This window comes from Gymnogyps californianus, chromosome 10, assembly GCF_018139145.2.
Source record: "Gymnogyps californianus isolate 813 chromosome 10, ASM1813914v2, whole genome shotgun sequence".
NCBI lineage: Eukaryota > Metazoa > Chordata > Aves > Accipitriformes > Cathartidae > Gymnogyps > Gymnogyps californianus.
This window is the reverse complement of record NC_059480.1, coordinates 12,167,020-12,187,608: the sequence shown is the minus strand read 5'-3', so window position 1 is coordinate 12,187,608 and position 20,589 is coordinate 12,167,020. Positions and strand designations below refer to the sequence as shown.

The 20,589-nt window shown below is 40.3% G+C and overlaps 1 protein-coding gene across 2 annotated transcripts in view; it reads left to right on the top strand.

Annotated features, from left to right (window-relative positions):
• The first annotated feature begins 1,179 nt into the window (after positions 1–1,179).
• TFDP2 (transcription factor Dp-2) overlaps positions 1,180–20,589 on the top strand; it is a 46,672-nt gene continuing 27,262 nt past the window's right edge. For both annotated transcript variants that reach the window (XM_050902267.1, XM_050902266.1), the window contains exons 1-2: positions 1,180–1,259; positions 7,812–7,878. In XM_050902267.1, coding sequence (XP_050758224.1) covers positions 1,245–1,259; positions 7,812–7,878 — 82 coding nt within the window. In that variant the 5' untranslated portion in view covers positions 1,180–1,244. The remainder of the gene's footprint in view (positions 1,260–7,811; positions 7,879–20,589) is intronic.

Sequence of the window (20,589 nt, the reverse complement as noted above, 5' to 3'; positions counted from 1 at the left end):
TTGTGTGGCGTTCACGTGCTGGAGTAGCTGCTTAATTATGACTGCAATAAATTGAGGCACTAAGGAAGATGAATATAACTCATTCAACAGGAAATGGAGAACACCTCTAAGTTGAATAAAATGTTTTTCCACTGACTCTAATAACAGTTTAATTGATACGATGTCCGAATAAACCAAGAAATCTATAGAAATATCCTAGAATTTAAAATTCTTCTGGATTGTCCAAAACCACTAATGCAGTGATGGTAGAGTTCCCCATTAGCTATGCACACTACTGAAACAATTTTTGGCACTTTTCTAGAAGGGAGGTGAAGACACTAGCCGTTCTCAAACTTTGTATAGGTTAAATACAGAGGAAATAGCATGAATTGCACCCTGCTTTTGTAGATGGTGAGTTCTGCTGTAAATGGTCGTGACTCATACTTAAACACTTTGTCAAGTTAATTCTATCTTTAAAATGGTTTGTGCTGCCAGCATTGATTTGTAACATGTTTTCTTCTGTTTTCTGTAAGACTTCTGGAAGCTTTGATTTAAAAAAGAAGTCACTTTAAGTATTTTTCAATATACCAAAATGTTTGTCTTTTCCTGGAATTCTAATATTATAATTCTAATTACATAGGGTTAATAAAAAAGCCTGAAAATATTAAAAAGATGAGTTTGAACTGGAATGTTTTTTCTTGGATGTTTCCTAAAAATACTTAATGTTTGCTCCGTGTGTACATTTCGTAGTATTTCCTACTTTTTATCAAGATCTTTGGATGTCTGCAGTGATGGAATTAGAAGCTTTCTCTGTTGTTGGAGGCTAAAGACATGATGGAGAGAATTAATTCACTTCTAGTTTTTATAGTCAATCTGCATTAGATGCAAATGATTGCATGGTTTTAATTACAAGACTTTAGTAATGGTATGACATGCTTTGCTAGCACATTAATATAGTTAGGCCTCTATGTAAGTTGGGCCTTTATATATAAGATTACATCTCTGCCTATTCCAAGCAACGTGCATTTCTAGTATCTGTGCAGAACCTGACCATTGTGGTGACTGATTTTATGAAAAAGTTAAAAAAAAAAACAACAAAAAACTATCATCTGGACATGCAGGGTTTCAGCTAGAGAGGTAACTGAAAATATATTTTAACTAAGATATTTTATTAACTTTCTTACAGGATATTCATTTGAAAGATTCTGTGAAGATGAAAAAGGATATCTTATGGTTTTACAGAATATAAAGCAATATTGTCTGACATGACGGCAAAAAATGTAAGTATAATTCTACAACATGTACTACTTTTTATATTGGCATGCTGCCAGTCACTTCTGGCTTTCAGAATTTGAAGGTCTTTGTGTTTGATTTCTTGTATTTGTCCATACAAGAACTGAAACACAAAGACCTTCAAATTCAAAAATCTTGTCCGATTTTTTGTATACCACAAATGTGTACCCCGTCATCTTCTGCAGTATTTTGATAAATTTAAACAGGTTAGTTGCTCTTTAAGGATGTGGAGTTTACTCTGCCGTAGGTCAGGTTGATAACTGGGGCAATGCTTTATGCTGTTTCCTTATTGATCCTTATGGGTCCCTTCCAACTTGAGATATTCTAGGATTCCTCTAACATTGCTCCAAACTTATCAGAGAGCTTCTCATTTTGTTGAAGTATCTCACCTTTGCACCAGAGTAAAAATCCTTCTACTGAGTCCAAGTCTCAAAACTCAAGAAAAAACAGAAAGATGGCATATTTCTCTACTAATGCCAATACACTCTTGGTTTCTAGAAGACTGAGGGCCTTCCTGTTTCTTCATCTGCCGCATTAACAAGACTGTAGTGTGGTGTCTAGAGGCTCTATATTTGACTCCCCTATCCTGAGTTCTGAGGAAGCTTATGAAATGTCTAACAGCCTGACCTTAACTTTCTGCCTAATAAGCTGTGCTTCCTGAGGTACACAGTTTGTATAGAGAACAGTTCTGATTAAGCTTGGTGGTCAGTGAGTTGAGTATGACTTTGGACCCTGGGCAATTTACCTATTGACTGCCTTTGATAGGGCATCCTGCAGTCTAATTAAATCTGAACAGGTTTAGGAACCAACATGACTAAAGAAGTACGCCACAGTAAAAGTGCAAGTAACGCTAGGATGGCTCTCTGTTCAGTAACTGCAAACGTTGTTGTGCGTATTTGGTTAGATTGATGCCAAGGGCATAGTTTGGTTAAATGAATTCTCAAGTCTCGGAAATTTCTTTTCTGTTGGCTTTATAATAGTTTCATTTGGTGTGTAGTTCCAGGTAAGGCTTTCAGATGTCTTATGTCTGACTGTTTGATTCAAGCTGACCAAGCCAGAATATAAATTGATGTGTATATGCAAAGCCCTTTGACTTACTTCATAGGCCATATTCAACTGTAGTATAAATAGGTAATTCTACTGATGTATGTGGAACAGCTGCACAAACCCAAATCATTTGTGGTTTTGACCTTTTGTTCAATGCAGTCAAAGGATAAATACCAATGCCAATAAAATCCATGGAGTGTTGTGTGATCGAGTCATAGAGTCACATAGGTTGGAAGGGATCTCAGGAGGCCATCTACTCTGGTGCTTTGTGTAAAGGTCTTTGACACTTCAATTCAGAACCCAGTTGCTTGGTGCTTTGTTCAGGGCAGCTCAGGGCTTTGGGTTTTGAATACCTCTGAGGACAGACATGTGACATTCAGTCTGGGCAACCTACTCTTGTGCTGAATATAGAAATATGTTTTTGTTGTTGTTTACTTTAACACAAGGGTACAGTTATTTTATAGAATATTTTATTGCTATGTATGCTTTGAAATTTTGCACATTAAACTATGCAAACCTAGTTATTTAGATAATGTTTATGGGTTTATTTTTTAAAAATCAGTTACTGTGGTGCAGATGAAAGTAGAACTGTTTTCATGTTTGTTGAGTATACCTGTTCAAAGGATTTGCAACATAACTAACAGTGTAAAAACAAGGGTGGTCATATGCTTTTGTCCTTATTTGTAGCACTTCTTCAGGATTTCCCAACCTTAGTTACTCAGAACTGCACACTCAGGCCAGTGGTATCAGCCCTAGTGTTTTCTGTTGCTGTTAGAAGGCCCAAGAATGCTTCTGAATTTGCAGAGTTCCAGGGTTTAGCATATGTCTGTGGGTTTCTGCAGCCTGAAACCTGTTTCAAATGTAAGGTCAGTGTTTGTCTGTTACACTGTCTGAAATATTTTAATGATCTGCAGAGTGAGTTGAGGGAAAGAGCTTCTCTGCAGAAGTATTTCCATCTTTTTTTTCTTTCTGTTGAAGGAAAGGGAAGGGAACTTTAAAGTACTGGAATTTGGACATCTTCTGGGAAACTCTTAAAGGGCACGTACCTTTCATCAAACACGTATCCATCAGGAAGCTGTCACCTCTATGTTCTGAAATCACTGCTCCTCAACTGGGACACAGTAGTCTAGGGGTATTTGTGCTCCTGACGCATCGCAAGAACAAAGTGCAGTGAGCTTAGGCTAAAACGTCTTTGCATCTCACATGCATAAGCTGTGTTGAGCAATCTTGTCTCCCAAGGAAGCTTGCGCTTCAAGCACATGGCAGAATGTTTCCATAGATTGAATGTGTATGTAAGATGAATAATGTTCCCCATTGCTGTTTTTCCTTGCTAACTTTTTGAGTATGTGATGGGAGAATTATCAAGACTGGGCTTACTGCTTGCTTTTTCTAAATGCAGGACACTTTCTAGTATCTGCTTGTGGAACATTGCTTATGGGTAATTTGATCTTCCTTAGAAAACAAATCCAACCAAAACAGCTATGAATAATAAAATGTTGAATAAAAGTTACAGATTCTCTTGGAGATTAGATGTTTACGTGCTTACCATACACATTGTACCCAGATGTAATTTAAATCGCCCTGTCATAATGGGTTATTTCATTCTCTGCTTATATCATAAAGTGCCTTTTTCTTGCCTGTTTTGTACTTCCGTTCCCATCTGTCCTTCAGGTAAGGAGACACCAAAACAGTATTGAGAAATGGGGAAAAAATGAGCAAATACTCATGGTAAACTTATTTGTAGGACAAAATAAATAATATGACTCAAGCAGATTATTTGAATAAGACTTATTTTTGATTGTCTGATCTGAATGTGCTTGTGAAGTTATTTGTCACTGCTTCTCAGAGCGTGGTTGTCTTGTCATAGATGAAGTCAGTTAAATGGCTATAATAGTTCTCCTTTCACATGTCAATATGGAAAAAAACAAAGTCATTTAACTGCTGAAGTTGGTCAAGAGGGCCTTAAACAAGCCTTAACACCTGTCTTACACAGGAAACTCTTCAAAAACAATGTAAAGGACACTAGCTGTTCTGCACTGGTAGTCCATGCAGGTTTCTTCTAGTTTGTGATGAGAGCGCCCTTTTTAGGTCCTACCTGAGTTGTTTCTGTAAGTGATACTAGTACAGTATGTCTACAAATGAGTCTGTTAGGGCTCACAGGTATTAAGAAGACAGCCAGTTAATGGGTTCCCTACCCATTTACAACTTCTACGTGCTATAATCTGGATTAATTCTAGGACAGAGAGAACAAAAACTTTTCAGGTTAATGGGAAAGTTAATTTCTGTAAGGAAAGGGAAGGATTGCAGGCAGAGACTTGCTACCTGAACAGTATGTCAAGCAGTGGAGAAGGTTGATAAGCTACAAGAGCGGCTCATGACAGTTTGCCCCATCCAAGACTCTGGTTGTGATTCTTTTTTTCTTTCCCCTTGCCCCATTTGGAAACTTCTTAGTCACCTACTAGGAAAGGGGGAAAAAACTGGATGAAAATATTTAATAGGATGCAAAGGCCTGCCAAGTGCTTGCTTCATCTTACTTCACAGCTGGATTCATCTTGCTGCAGATGGACAGAAGCAGGAGTCCAGCTCCTGCCGTACCCAGTAATCCAGACACTCTGGGGCAGTGTTACAAAGCAGAAATATCACATGAGCTGTACAAAAAGTAATAAATGATACCTATGTAAGCGTTGGATTGTTTGCTGGTTTCAGCTTAGGAGTGGTTGAATGACAAGATTATTCCCAAAAGCAGTGGGTGGTACAGTTTCCCGATAACAACATGGCCTGGGACCTCTCTGACATCAAAATGGAATACTATAAAGTTCTTGTTCTGCTGCAGTATTGTAGTATTGCATCACACTTTGCTGCTTCTGAGGGCTTGGTTATGATAATTCTTCTGTAAGAGAAATTCCTTTACATCTGCCACACTTCTCATTTAAGTTCTCATGAAATTCAAGTTTGTTTTCTAGCTCTTCTAAACTTAGATACAAAGATGATAAAATTGAGAGAAGTGCTCCTGTTCGTTGGATGCTCTTTATAAATGTGTTACTAGGACCATCATCATGAAAATACATATTTCTATGCAAACTAAAATTCTGCTGTAATTTCGTATCATTTGGATCACTGAAGTACAAGATACACAAAAAAACCCCTCAAGTACTTTGTTACATTTCCTTAAATATTGAATCAGTTAAAGAATCTAAATCTTTCAGAGAATTAAATGTAAATGTTTGAATTTTCATAACGGCTGGCGAGTCATCTTGGGCTGACAGTGCATATGTATATCATCTTCAGTGTTTAATTGAAGCACCGATATGAACCAGTAGGGAAATGTACAGTTGTAAATTTAGAGCTGAAGGTTCAATTGTGAACAAATTGCAGTGCTGTCTTTGAAGATGTTCATGGGAATCGTAATTCTTATCCTTTCTCTTGGAACTAGTTAAGGCCCTTATATCTAACACTTGATATTTATCCCTGTGGCTCCCCTGTTCCTTCTCTGAATTAACATTTTCTCCTATTTGTGTTCTTCTATTTCTTGCAGAGGAAGGGGTCCTAGGGAGAAGCTGATACTGTTATTTATTGTGCAAAGGTAGCAGTAGTATGATCCAAGAGTGCTGGCTCTTCATCTTGGCTTTGCAGTCATAATGCCCTTTCAATGCTATATGCTATGCAATTTACTAACCTTTCCAACCTCTATTTTAAAGATCTCCTCAAGAATATATTTTCAGTGTAAGGAATCACAGTGACAAGCTCTTACTACATGAGCTTTCCTTGCTGCCCAGGCACCCAGGGGGAAGAATACTAGAATGCTGCTGTTTTCCGTATGGACCTGCTACCAAAACGTGATAGGAGACGTTTTGCGTTTGTTTTCATGTCTTCCTCATCTTTCCCCTGCTCAAATCCAGGCGTTCCTGTTCACGTCCTCCCCAGCCCTGCTGCATTGCCTCTGCACCGCTGCCACCTGGTGGGAGACAAAAGGGAAAACGGAGAGGAAAAAATGAGACAGACTTGCTCTGTTTCAAAAGCAACTTCTGGCGATACCATAGTCTGCAACAACCAAAGCACTTGGTTGCCCGTTGGAAATAGTATATGACCATCTAGTTGCGTGTGACAGGAAAGAGCCAGTCTGATACAATGTTTGAGATAAATTGATGAACTATATTGAGCATCTCTAAGGGCTTGTTTACATAAGCATGTAACTTAGGTCATTTAGGCAGTATTTTACGATCAGGGTAGTGCAGCAACAGTTGATGTTCATATGTTGCTCCTGATGGTGAAAAAATCTTAATAGAAGTAGTTTCAAAAGAATCTGTTACAATGCTGTGTACAGATTTTTCCCCTTCAAAAATTACTTGCTGAATACAAGTTCTCTAGCGGAACTGAGCAATTGAATGCTTGTAGTAGGTATTTTTTGTTCTTGTGTATTTTGTTTTAGTGTTACGGTACTACTGTTTAATTTGCCTACAATTAAATGATTCTCTAATTTGATACGATTAAAATTCTACGAGCGGCCCTAGCATATGTTCCATTATTACTACATACATCTGTAAAATAAAGCAAATATTTGATCCTTGATTGTATGATTGGTTTTTCTTAACTTGGATACCTGAACCCTTTGTCCCAATTATTTACAGAAGTACTCAAATTTTAAAATATTTTTAAAAAGAGATTTTGTAGCATTTAGTTTAATTGCCTATGGCTCCAATGGAGCTCAGTCCCTCAGTGCTTATCACAGCTTCTGTCTCGGAAGCAAAACAAAATGCTTTGTTGAAGAGAGGTTACTGAGGTGGTGCAAGCATAATGCTCTGAAACTGCAGAATGGCTTACCATTACTTGGTGTTGCTGGGCCCATCCCTTGTTAGCTGGGATCTGAGGGACTTTCCATCTCTTCCCTCCCTCATCCAGGAACAGTGATCTTGCATTTTGCTATACAAACTCCACCTTTCTATGCTTTGTCTACATGCCAAAATCTGAGATGCGCCATTCTATATATGATTTAAGTTCTCCATGTCTCTGGTAATTTATCCTCAGGGTAAATCAGTTTATTTCTGAAGACTAGGGAATCTGTTTAAAATACATCAGTAGTCACATCTCCTCAGACCTGTAGACCATGCAGCTTACTACTGAGAATACTGTACATCAGGCAGATTTCTGCTGTGTTATTGGTGGCAGCTGCTCTGTTTGACTTGGAGAGACAGTGATTTAACACCATAATAGCCAGAATGTGCTGCTTGGGTCATGTGTAGTACAGTATCAGAATATTTAGGGGTTTTTTTTAGGTAAGAACTTAGTTAAAATTAGAGTTTGTCTTCATATATACACAGTAAATGTCTTGGATCCTTTGCTTTGAATCTCATGCTTTTGTTAGACTCTACTATCTATAGGATTATGATGTTTCAGAAATGCAGAACAGATTACTCTCATAATACTGTTAGTTGCATACTAGAAAACACAGAAAGGTTTATCATATTTTAAGACTTCAAAAATGTTTTGTTCAGGTTGGTGTGACTTCCACAAATGGAGACTTGAAAGGATTTATAGATCAGAACCAGAGTCCAACAAAAGGTAAGAGAATTCTATTTGTATACATAGAAAAGAAGCATATATTAAGACTTATTTCTCTCTTATGTTTAGTGATTTAGTATTATTGCTGATTTCACTGCATATGGTTGGTTCAGTTTTGAGAGAGTCAAAATTTAAATGTTCAAAATGCATTTTGTACATCCACACTGGTAGATGTTTTATTACTGACATGCAAGTGTCAGCAACAAAGACTGGAAGATCTTCAGGTTTTCAGAGGGGAAAAGAGAGTGTAGTAAAAATAATTAGAGGATAAAATAAGCTCTTTTTTTCCTTTCCTTGATGGTGAATAATGTGCTGAATTTCCTGATTTCCACCCCACCCTTAAAGTTCCCAGACTCTGTGTCGTCCAAATGGGAGAGAAGGTTAAGCATGACTTCATGGCTAGTGGCATCTTGTGGTACTTGTATAAGTGTTCTGGACAATTTACAATAATAATTATATTTTGTCCTATCCTGTTTCATCTTAGCATTTCTAGATTAATCACTTTTGACTCTAAAACAGTGTGTTGGCAGTCAGAACAGCTGTAGGATTCCAGTAAAATAAAACTACAACCCCTTATCAATATTAGAAAACTTGAGCATTTACAATTCAGGAAATGCTTTGATCAACCTTTCTAAGTAAATACTGGTTTGCTGTTATCCACTGCAATAAACAAATGCATATACTAGCTGGAAGAATTATTTTTGGCTCATCACAACAGCTTAGGTGCATCAGACTTCAGAGTCTGAAAAAATGAAAGAGTCTAAACAGAAAATGGCCAGAGCTACAGTATCTTCCTAGTTTTCTAAACTATGCAGAACATTACAGACTGGTTTTAGGCCTTTGAGAATTAATTTATTGCGCACTGGTGAGATAATTGCCCTTTGTGTTTCTTTATTTTGTGATTATTTTGTCATGATACTAGGGAAAAAGACTAAAATAAGTGCAACATTTTCAAATAATTTCTGAGAGACAAGCAATTGATTTGTTCAGAGAGTAACTGAATTGAGTAACTTTATAAAGCATAGGACATTACTGTTAGTAGTAACATCTCAGTGATCCTTATCCCAGTCTTCATTAGATTTTGCATCTGGGATGATGGATGTATTATTTACCTCTATTCTTCTATATTTTCCAAAATGTTATGCTCTAATGATTTTTTTTTTTTTTTAACCTTGAGGTATAATTAAAAATCACTGACATCTCTGTTGAGATATAAACATTCTGTTCACGCTGGCTTATTCTTCTTGGAGAATCAAATATTCCATAAAAGCTGGAAAGGCTTGCATGCCAGTATCTAAGCTGTCTCTTACTTTCAATCTGAAGTGTCCTTTACTTACTTCTTCTGGCACGTCCACTGTTGAACTCTGGAAATTAAGGAGGGGGGAAGAAACTCCAAACAGGCTTTCAGATTCACTATCTCTTAACAGGGCTTTGTGAACTTCCTAATGAATACGGTTTTTATTGTTTTATCCATTATTTAACTCATTTGCTATAGTAAAAATAACGGCAATTTATTGCTACGTATCTGGGCCTGTTCATAATTTGCCTTCACAGTGTTCTTAGACTGAAGCATGATGGATTTATGATATGCTCAAGAGCAAAAGAGAGAGGCTATTTGCTCAAATGAGGATCTTCTTGAAAGGATCAGATTTCAAGTGCTAGAAATTTTTGTTTAGAAAAGTTGCATTTAATTTTTTTTCTTTCCAAAAAGAATTATTTGTGGTGTGTGTTTATTTGTTATTTGCCTATAGCACAAACATACTAATTTAGTACCAATATTGCATTAAAGGAACACTTCAGATTCCAGTGCTGAGCCATGAGCACATAGAAAATTCCTTGCAAATTTTGTGTTCCTTTTTTTTTAATGAACTCTGGTCTTTTATTATACTATGAAATCTATTGTGTAATCCTGGTTTTACTGGGTTTAATTTTGGAAAATGCTGGACTGTTCTAGGTAAACCCACTGCTCTGCCACTTTGCCTAGTAACAGTAGACTGCAGCCTGGATCTTTGAGGGTGCTGTTGAAACTGCAGGAGAATGTCTTCAAACACTTACCAAATCAGCTGTTGCTCTTCCTGTACTTGTATAGCTGCAGTCTCATTCTGTAGCATTAGCACCACTAGATATAGTTATGTAGGGGAAATTTTTTGGCTTTTTCATGCTAAGAATGCGTAATCAAAATAGCTAATCACTTGACCCTTGTGCTCTAAAATTACTTTCTCTGCTGTTTTCCCGTTCACAGGCTTAACTTTCAAAATCTCTTTTCTCCCTGAGTTTTTCCCCTGAACCATCTGAAGCAGTTACTCTGTTGCTGCTGTTCCAGTGTGTGTTTGATCAGGCTTCATTTATCTTTCCCACAGTGACCTGTAGTGTCCATGCACAACCTCTGGATATTTTCCAGGTTTATTTTGCTACAGAAGAAGTTAATGCTCACAGACTGCTTAGGTATTGCAATCTAATCTGTAAGTCTTAAAGTACTGCTGTGTCACTTCTACTGATTTTAAAATCTGAATTACTGTTCCTAAATAGGTTGACAGGTTGTTTGGTTTATTTGGGGGTTCAGTTTTCTTATTACTTGCTTGTTTCCTGTGCTGTTAGTGAATACTATGGTCTTCTTGCTGTAGCTTTTTTTGATTCAGGCTTTGTAGAATACTTTCAGTATTTTTTTTATTCCTTGTATAGATGATGTCTGGGAAAAAGAAGCATTTCTAGTACCCGGTGTATCTAAATGCAATACAGATTTACTAAGGAATTTGGTGTTTTAAATATCATGATTGCAGAATCAAAGCACATACATCCAAATTTGTAATCTTCATAAAAAGACTTACTGCCTAATTCTGAAGGGAACTAGATTTCTCTTTCTAGGTGTGCCTAGAAGAAATATCACAGTGCTCCGCAGAGCATTAACTCAGAATGTTGTTCACTTTGTTTAGTGAACAATTCCCGTTCAACAGACAATTTACTTTCCTACATTTGTTGCCTTTAACTCATAGGCAACAGGCTCTTTTGGCTCAAGGATCTCCATTTGGAGCTTGTTTCCTCTGCTTGAAATGAATACTCATTGGATCCGAGAGGGAATGCCACATGCGGATGGTTCTTGACTAATGGCCAGGGTACTTGCCTAATGCCAGGGACCGCTTGTTGCAAGGACAGTCATTGGGTAAAGTATTTTAAGTAGTCCACACAGCACAGTCTGGATGTCTCCTTCCTGAAAGTCGTTTTCACTCACGTTTTCGCTCAGTCTTTGACGTACTAGGTTAGAACTTATTGTTACAGTCAAAATTGTTCAGCTATGGCTGGGCTGACTATACTTCATTTCCTTATCTGAAAGTACCTGGCAGACTAGTGATTAAAATTATTCCTGTAGGAGACCTGCATTTTAATTCTCCCAGACAGAAAAAAATGGGCCTGGTTCTCATTCTTTAGTGAAGGAATACTCTTGGGTTACTGAATGCAAAACGGATGTGTCCTCTCATGTTTTGGAGAACAGAGATGATTGTCGCTGTTCTTAGCCTTGGGGATAGATCTGTATGTATGTGTTAGGTATTCTTCTAGTGTTTTATCATGGATTGTGCCCGTTGGGAGAAACTCCTGGTGTGCTCTGTGCTCCATGCTAACAAGACTGACACACTCCTGGGTGTAGGCAGAACTTTGGTGCCTAATGAAGTTAATTGACAACAACTAAGGTACTCCATTATTTAGGCAAAATCCTGGTTTACGTGGCAAGATGTCTTTGTGGAGTTGGCCCATTCTGTTAAAATTAGTAAGTGTAATAGTTCAAGTTAGTTCTTAAACAGGTATAATTAGGTTTCTGAATTAGTTGGATAGTGACAGTTCACTTGTGGTTTTGGGGTGATTGTTTCAAGCTGTGAATGAATTAAATCAGACATACTCTAGAGTTCATGTTGAAGAGTTGCATGTGTAACCAGGAGAATTTAAAATTTAATCTGTTTGGGAGACATTCCCAGTCAGTAAGTTAAACACTTCCAGCTTTGTAATCCTGTTCATATATATTATAAAAATGGAAAATCAAATCTTTTCCTGCTGATTGCAAGCAGAGGGCATGTCCGTATTACCACTTGGTTGCTTGTCCCGTACAGCCACCTCACCTGCCCTCTGTGCACCCACATGGATGTCCACGGCTTTGAGGGCTCCATTCTAGTTTAAGGAGTAGTCCCAAGGCTACCTGATCTGCTGAGCATTGGAGTTGCCTAGGTACGAAGCCCTGTAATAAAATCAAGGTTTGCAATCAGATATTACTTGCAAAATCATTTTAGTAGTCAAAGAAGCTGCTGCTTCTCAGCTGTAAATTCAACGAGATGTGGTGCCATCAGGTGAACACTCTAATTCAACACACCTGAAATGAGTTAATTTGTTACCTTTTGCAGTGACAGGTAAAGGGACAGCATGTCCTGAAGATTCCTTTGAACAAAATAAGGTACGCAGAGAACTTCAAATTTGAAAGCAACTGCAGATTTAAAAGATTTCTGCTTGATCTGTGCAGTTCTGCAGAACAAGCTGAGGTGTGGTGGGCTGGGGCAGAGGAGGCATTGCTGCCCACCCTGCTGGCCCCCCCCCCAAGGAGGGCAGAACGGGACCGTCCAGCTGCCGGTCGCTACAGCTCCTGCTCTGGCAGAGCGCCCTGTCCTTAACACAAAACAGCGTTGACTGCTGTGGGGTTTTGTCTCTTGTCTTTGCTCCCACGAGATGCTGACGTTTGTTGCCTTGAGACTCTGTAGCCCGAGCAAAGTCTTTTTCGGCTTCTTCGCTTTCCAGGCGCTGCTGCCTTGGCCGTACTGCAGTGTGGGGCTGGCTGAATTAAAATTGTCTGTTCAAATTCAGGAATATCACCGTGAATGACAACATTTACAACTGCACACGTGGCAAAGGAGAGGCTTTGTGAAGGCAGGTTGGAGCCTGTGCCGCACGATCTGCTGGTGCGGCTCCCGCACAGGCTCCCCCGGGGCTGCCCCGCGCCCTGCCGCCCCCGCGGGGCCCGCCGCGTGCTGCGCCGGGGCTTGCTCGGCGCGCGATTGCTCCCGCCTGGCCCCGCCGCACGATGCCTCCGGGTAACAAAGGCGCGCGGGGGCGGGGGCCGCCATCGCGTGCAGCCCGGCGGAGCGGAGCGGGCCGGGCCGGGCCCCCCGCGCGGCCGAGGAGGCCCGCTCTCTGGCTTGCCTAGTTTGAGCTTAACACGGTGGCACTTCGCGGGGGGGGGCGGCGGTGTCCGTGCTTTGGAGAGGCGCGGCGGTGCGGGGGAGCGCCCGGCGCCGCCGGCTGAGGGGGGAGGGAAGCGCAGAAGACGAGCTCTCGGCTGAGGCCGGGTAGCGGGAGCAGGCAGTTTTTACAGCTTTCTGGGAAGCACGCACTCGAAATGCGCAGCCTGCGCGTGGTACGGCTGAGAGGTGCGCTGCCGTCCAGGGGAATGGCAGGCTGGAGAGATTCATCGCGGAGGGGACCGGCCCCTGCACCAGTACGGGCTGGGGCCGACCGGCTGGACGGCAGCTCTGCAGAAAGGGAGGTGGGGGTGCCGGTGGGGAGCACGTTGACCGTGAGCCGGCAATGGGCCCTTGCCACGAGGAAGGCTAACGGTATCCTGGGCAGCATGGGGAGGAGTGTTGACAGCAGGTCGAGGGAGGTAACCCTTCGCCTCCCCACTCAGCCCTGGTGAGGCTACTCCTGGAGTACTGGGTCCAGTTACGGGGCTCCCCAGTGAAAGAGACAGACAGACATAGTGGAGAGAGTCCAGCCAAGGGCCATTAAGATCATGAAGGGGACTGGAACATCTCTCATGAGGAAAGGCGGAGAGAGCTGGGACTGTAGTCTGGAGAAGAGAAGGCTCAGGGGGGAACTTATCAGTGTGTATAAATACCTGAAGGGAGGGTGCATAGAGGATGGAGCCAGGGTCTTTTCAGTGGTGCCCAGTGACAGGACCAGAGGCATGGGCACAGACTGAAGCACAGGAGGTTTTCTCTGAACATCAGGAAACATTTTTTTTTACTGTGAGGGTGACCGAGCACTGGCACGGGTTGCCCAGAGAGGTTGTGGAGTCTCCATCCTTGGAGATACTCAGAAGCTTTCTGGACGTGGTCCTGGGCGGCCTGCTCTGGCTGACCCTGCTTGAGCAGGGGGGTTGGACAAGATGATCTCCAGAGGTCCCTCCCAGCCATTCTGTGATTCTGTCTTCAGACTCTTATAACTTCGCTTGTTAAGTACATATTCTACCGAGAATATTTAGTTTGGGGAGGGGAGGGGAGGAGGAGTTTAGATATGAGTTAATGTTTTTCATGAACTTGAGAAGTTGGAGTTTGATCAGAATTATTACAGTTACAACAAAAACAACAGCACAATCAGTAGAAATGATCAGGAAGGCTTGGTTTTGAGGAAAAAAATTCTTACCAGACTTTGAGCTGGAAAACTCCCAATGAGAATTTGTTTCCGAAAAAACCAACATGTCTCCTGTAACAAGGTTCTTTCATTCAAAACTCATAGCTGCTGGTAGGAAAGAAGAGGTAATACATCTGATATAAATGGAAAAAAGTCTAGTAAGGATTAACTTGTATTTGATAGGTTGCATTTTTAATTATACTGTTTCCAAGGTCTTGTTTTGGCATGCTTTTAGCTTATGTTAAAAGTACTTGATGTACATGATCTGCAAGTAAGGGATATTCCCAGAAGTAAATCAGATCAGTTAAATGCACAGAGAAGTCACCTGGAGCACAAGCTTAATTTTCCATAGATAATGATCTAAAAACTTAAAGAACTCTAAATTTGTAAGTGCCTGTAAAAAAAAAATTAGAAAAGTTACTGAAACCATATTTTGTTATCTTTCATGGGGAATACTCTTGAATGTAAAAAATTAATTTATTTCACAGGTTAACTGTTCTGTTTGCCTCTGTCATGGTTTAACCCCAGCCAGCAACTAAGCACCACACAGCTGCTCGCTCACACCCCACCCCACCCTGCCCCCGGTGGGATGGGGGAGAGAATCAGAAGGGTAACAGTGAGAACACTTGTGGGTTGAGATAAAGACAGTTTAATAGGTAAAGCAAAAGCCGTGCAAGCAAAGCAAAACGAATTCATTCACCACTTCCCATCGGCAGGCAGGTGTTCAGCCATCTCCAGGAAAGCAGGGCTCCATCACGCGTAACGGTGACTTGGGAAGACAAACACCATCACTCCGAACGTCTCCCTTTTCCTTCTATTTCCCCCAGCTTTATATGCTGAGCATGACGTCCTATGGTCTGGAATATCCCTTTGGTCAGTTGGGGTCAGCTGTCCCGGCTGTGTCCCCTCCCAGCTCCTTGTGCACCCCCAGCCTCCTCGCTGGTGGGGTGGTGTGAGGAGCAGAAAAGGCCTTGACTCTGTAAGCACTGCTCAGCAATAACGGAAACATCCCTGAATTATCAATGCTGTTTCCAGCACAAATCCAAAACATAGCCCCATACTAGCTACTGTGGAGAAAATTAACTCTATCCCAGCCAAAACCAGCACAGCCTCCTAAACAAAATCTGTTGGCTGACCCAGTGTGTCTGTGTCTGAGTGAAGACACTGGGTACTGATCCACTTTTGTCTATGACCAGTGAGTTGACAGTTAGTCGGGTGTGGAAGAAAGAAGCAACAGTTTTCAGCTCGTTTACTATGAGTGACATTTGATTCTCATCTTAAAATGTATAATGTAGAGGAACACAATAGTTTTGGTGAATTGTACTGTCCTTAGTTAATACTTTTTTGTTACTATATTCTTAAATTCTATGAATTTACTTGGTGTTCCCTGTTTATTGCTGTGGAGGGAAAAGGGAGTCCAGCTCTAGACCACCAGTCTTGAAATAGGCTCCATGAGGCGGGATCCCTTAATCAGATCAGATTGCAATCCAGATTGCTTTGGGTGGGAATCTTAACTTTTAATATAACTTCACAATGAACTTTGTTTCAATACGTCTTTTTTTTATGCAGTACCTAATTTTTACTAAGTCCTGATAGGGCTGGTGTTTTAGAAACTTCTCAATGCACAGGACTGCCATATGCCTATGCTGCTGTAATGGAAGCAGTAATGCAGGGGTGTCTCTCTTTTTTCCTTTAATTAACATATTTACCATTTTCTGCCTTTCCTTGTGATGTAATCTTTTGCTTGCTTTCATAGACATCTTCTCTGGCAAGAGTGCCAGTTAAGTTGGCTCTGGTCATCTCACAGCTGCTTTTAAACATTTTCCTTTGCTTAGTGCGGGCATAGCTGTGTAGGTGGCTGAGCAGTTCACTGGACCCGGGAACAGATTCAGCCAAAAAATACCCATTGTTCCCCCTTGCCAAAGGAAAAGAAGGCAAGTTCACTGCATAGCCATAGCCATGGCTGTGCTGGCTTGCAGGCAGGAATGAGCATTGGCGATGAGGTCTGCATAAACAAATTTTAGTGGCAGTGTGCTGAATATCTGACCAGGGCCTTAGGGGGTTCCAGCTCGAGGCCTGAAGAGCGCTGGGAGTTCATTGTGTGCTTGAAGAGATCTGCTAAAATGATCAAGACAACAGAATTGGTTATCAATAGGCCTACACTTGGTACTTTGAGATTCATACAACTGTTAACTCCTATAAATTTGTCTCAAATTGAACAGTAAAAGACTGAAAATGTACTGGTCAGTGTAAGTCTGAAGTACACTAAAATGTTGTCTGCCCCATTTTGTTTTTTCTTTTCTACAGATCTCTTTGATTTCATATATTTCTAGATATGTATGTGCTTCTACAGACTATGGAATTTTTAAAGTTAGGTTTATAGCCTAGTAAGTTTGTGCAATAAACAAGTGAAGAAATGTACCAAGACAATATATGCATATTAATAGCATGTTCATAATTCAGTTTTTCTATATGCTTTTATAATACTGTATCCTGATCTTGGAGATCAATTTATGTTTTAGTGTAATAGAGGACCCTGAGGACACATCACATATGCTATTGCAAAATATCCTAATGGACTTCTGATACTTCACAACTCTGAACTGGTTTTTTTTGCCATTACTGTCAAGCCATAGGCTGTATTATTTAAAATGGCTGTTCATTGATACACTTTAAAAATGTGGACATTTGTTTCAGAGCTCTGAATATTAAATCCAAATTACCAACACTTCCCTGGTGTTTTGTCTAAAAATTCAAAGACTTTTTTTGTTGATGTACCCATTGTGTGTGACCCCGGCTGGTTGGTCTGTGCTTCCCATCAGCTATGGTTTCCTTCAAACTGGCTGTGACAGATTCTATAGATTCTCCAGTTGATATTGTTTCTGATTATCTTTGCAACTAAGCTGCAGACCTAACAGATTTAGTTATATAGGAAAAAATCACTAAAACCTCTTTAGCTTCATATTTGTATAGGAGTCCATGTTGTTTGTGTGAAGTTAAGCTATTTAGGATGCCACATAACAATTTAAAGTTAGTCTTGTGGGATGGTTAGTTAGTGTGTGCATGTGAGCATACATGTACATAAACATGAATAACTTGGTTCTGTGACTGCTTGAAGCTGCAGATCATTTAAATTGATTTTTTCTTTGTGCGAGCAAGTAAAAATATTTTGCAAATGCCAGGAAGAATAGTAGTTATGTAGTGATCATGTTTTTCTCAATATGAAAGAATAGCAACACTGGTTTGTCTCCATGAGAAAGAACAATAGAGGTGACTGAGGGATGGAAAAATAACTTAGGTAGAAGCAAAATGCTTTTGTTCTAAGAGGAACATACGTATGTCCACTGACAGATTTTTATTTTGAATTTGCATCAGTGATGAGCATGCTCAGTTTGTGGTGCTTTCATATATATATTGCAGTTAAAGCCTCTCTATGAGAGTTTTAAGTGGGTTTCTTTCCCATGTGCTCGGTTTTCCATAGGTAAAATGGGAATAATGACACTGACCTCCTTTGTGCTTTGAAAGTACTGCCAAGAAGCATTATATAAGAATTGAGTATTATTATACAAATCATTCTAGTTTGATTCATCTCTGCTGACCTTTTTTATCCATGCAGTAAGATTACCGTGACTAGGAGGCTGATGGGTCTCATTGTGTTCAGCTTACCACTGTACGCACTGCTGTTTTTCAGTGGAACATAAATCAGTGTAATCTTTTTTTTTTGTCCCCAAATGATGGGCGTTATTAAGACTTGGCATTTATTTGGAATTTGATCATGTTTAAAGCCTTTACAATTGCTATGTGATAAAGTATATATAATCAGTTTGGTGATATTTCTGCTTTAAGTTGAATACAGAAATCTGTTGAATATTTTTTAGAAGTCTGTTGAATATTCTTTAGATGATCTACAGTGTGACATCTACTTCCTCCTCCTACTTTTTCTATGCTGTTTTTTAAATAAGACTTGAAGAGATTGTTCCTGTTGATGCTTGCTGTTTTGTAATACTACCTTGCCTTCAAAACTTTAGAAATTACCAGCTCTTCAGCAAACAGAGGTGCACTAACCTTGAAAATTTGGTGTAAAATACAGCTAGTCATCTTAGCAAGCAAGTGCCTGCTCTCTGAGCTGGTTGTACTTGTGTAGTTTCCACTTTGTGGTCATGTTTTTATTGCGCCGGGACCAGTTCTGGCCAGCTCCTGGTCTTTCAGTGGCAGCTGTGTCCCTCAGACCAGGGCTGCCGCTGCGCAAGGGCCACGGGCAGGACGGGATGCTCTTGGAAGTTGGATTTCTCTTTGTTTCAAGAATAGTAGTGACGCTGGCGATACTGACTGCAAAATCTGTCTCTTCAGGTTGGGGTGCTGATGTGATCTATTTGGAAACGCGTGAACTCTTTGCAGCAGCTAACTGAAACAACTGTCATGTTTGCTGTGAAGAGAGATGGGAAGGTGGTGTTTCCACCATTAAATATTTGGAGCAGTTGAGGTCACATGAGTATCTGGACTATGACACTATTTTTGAAAAAAAGAAAACAGGAGGGAGGGAATATTTTATTTGTAAGTGATAAAACTTTTTGTTTACCATTTTTTCAACTGCTGACAAACACACAGAATGACCTCTTACTGTGAAAAATTTGGTTGCTCTTTCCTTCTCTCCATGGTGGATGAGAGAGACGTCACTCATAAAAAGAAACTGGTCCCTTTCTGTCCTATCTGTGTTTAAAAGTCTACACATTCACATATGTATATTTACCCGTAAAGAAATGTAAAAGGAAGGACAAGGGCAGGGAAACATTTCTTTGAAAACCTGATCAACTCTTAAGATCATTTTGACACTGCTGCTGCCAAATGGGGGATTTGTGTAGGGATTAGAAGATGAAGCTCTTTCTTACTGATGGTAACTCTAGCCAAAAAGACTTTTAAACATATGTCATATGTAAGCAACTGTCTTTGTAAAATCAAGATCAAGTAATTTGAAGGACCCTTGTATTTACTGAAGTTGCCCTAATGGTGACCATATACATTTATCTAGGTAGCCTTGTAAATGAAGGCATGGTGCAGCAGTAGCTCTTAATTAGTGTTTTTTCCAGGGCTGCTACAGTAAATCCGGTGGTTGTGTGTGGCTTTGGCCATGGGTATTGTATTTTTAAGCTGCAGTTTTCAGAGAGTCTGCACGCGTGTGCAAGGGGAGGTCATACATACATATGTTAAAAACTATTGCCAGTGCAAATAGATTACAATCTACGTGCCGCATGTTGACAAAGAAACAAACCGTGTGCACAGCGGTTGATGTGGGACAGTGGGTAGACGGGTACATTTGACTGTACACCAGCAGTGCTAATTGTACGGTACAGTAAGTCTGACACGTCTCAAGCTTAACGTTGTGAAACGTGACGTTACAGTGCCTCTTGCAGGGCAGGAAGTGTCGCTGGAGATGACTCTGTGGTGTAGCCCTGTGGTGAGAGAACTGTAAGCTAAATGCTGACATGCCAGAATTTTACTGCACTTTGCCATGTGACCTTATGTTGTCGGCACCAGAGAAAGTACTTTATTTCTTTTCGCTGGTAAGAAAAGGGACAAGGAGAAATAGCATGAGAGCTGATCTTGGAGAAAAAGGGGTCAAAAGTTTCAGCTGCAGCAGCAAAGAGGAAAATTTCTGCAGCAGTACTGGGAAGTGACAGGCACATCACTGATGACAACACCCTGCAATGAGAGGGGAGACTAGGTTTTGATGAGAATATGCTAGCACAGCTTAGCAAATCCTGGGCAAAATCCTGTAGCAAAAGTAAAATTGACAAGTAACTGGCCAGTTCAGAGAACTATTTTGAGCTCAAAATGGGAACACAGTGTATGCAAATCATGAATTACTGTTCGCTTGTGCGCTCTGGCACTACCTCACCAAAGGTTTCATAATAGAGCAAGGATTTACTGTGGGGGTGGGTTTGCAAGTGTGGGGGTTTTATAGGGTTTTTTTCCTAGGTAAGTTAGGTGACTGAATAAACTGTTCAATTTATTGAATAGAGAAGAAGCAAGCTTTTTCTGAAGATGTTCTCAGATACAGATCTGCCTTTGGGAAAATTAGTATTAAGTAGTAGTGTTACTCCAAATGCCGAAAGAATTTACACAGAACATTAGAACATCCTTGTCTCAAATTGTAAATATTTCTCATATCTCTCTTCATTTTTTATAAAGGTGAGACTCTGCATATGTCTACATTTTTTCTACTCCCGTGCTGTAGCTACAGAAGATCCTTTCTTAAGTATTCTTTTTCTCTCAATTGTGTTGCTTCTGCTTCGTATTACAGAGAAGTTACACTGTTGATTTTAT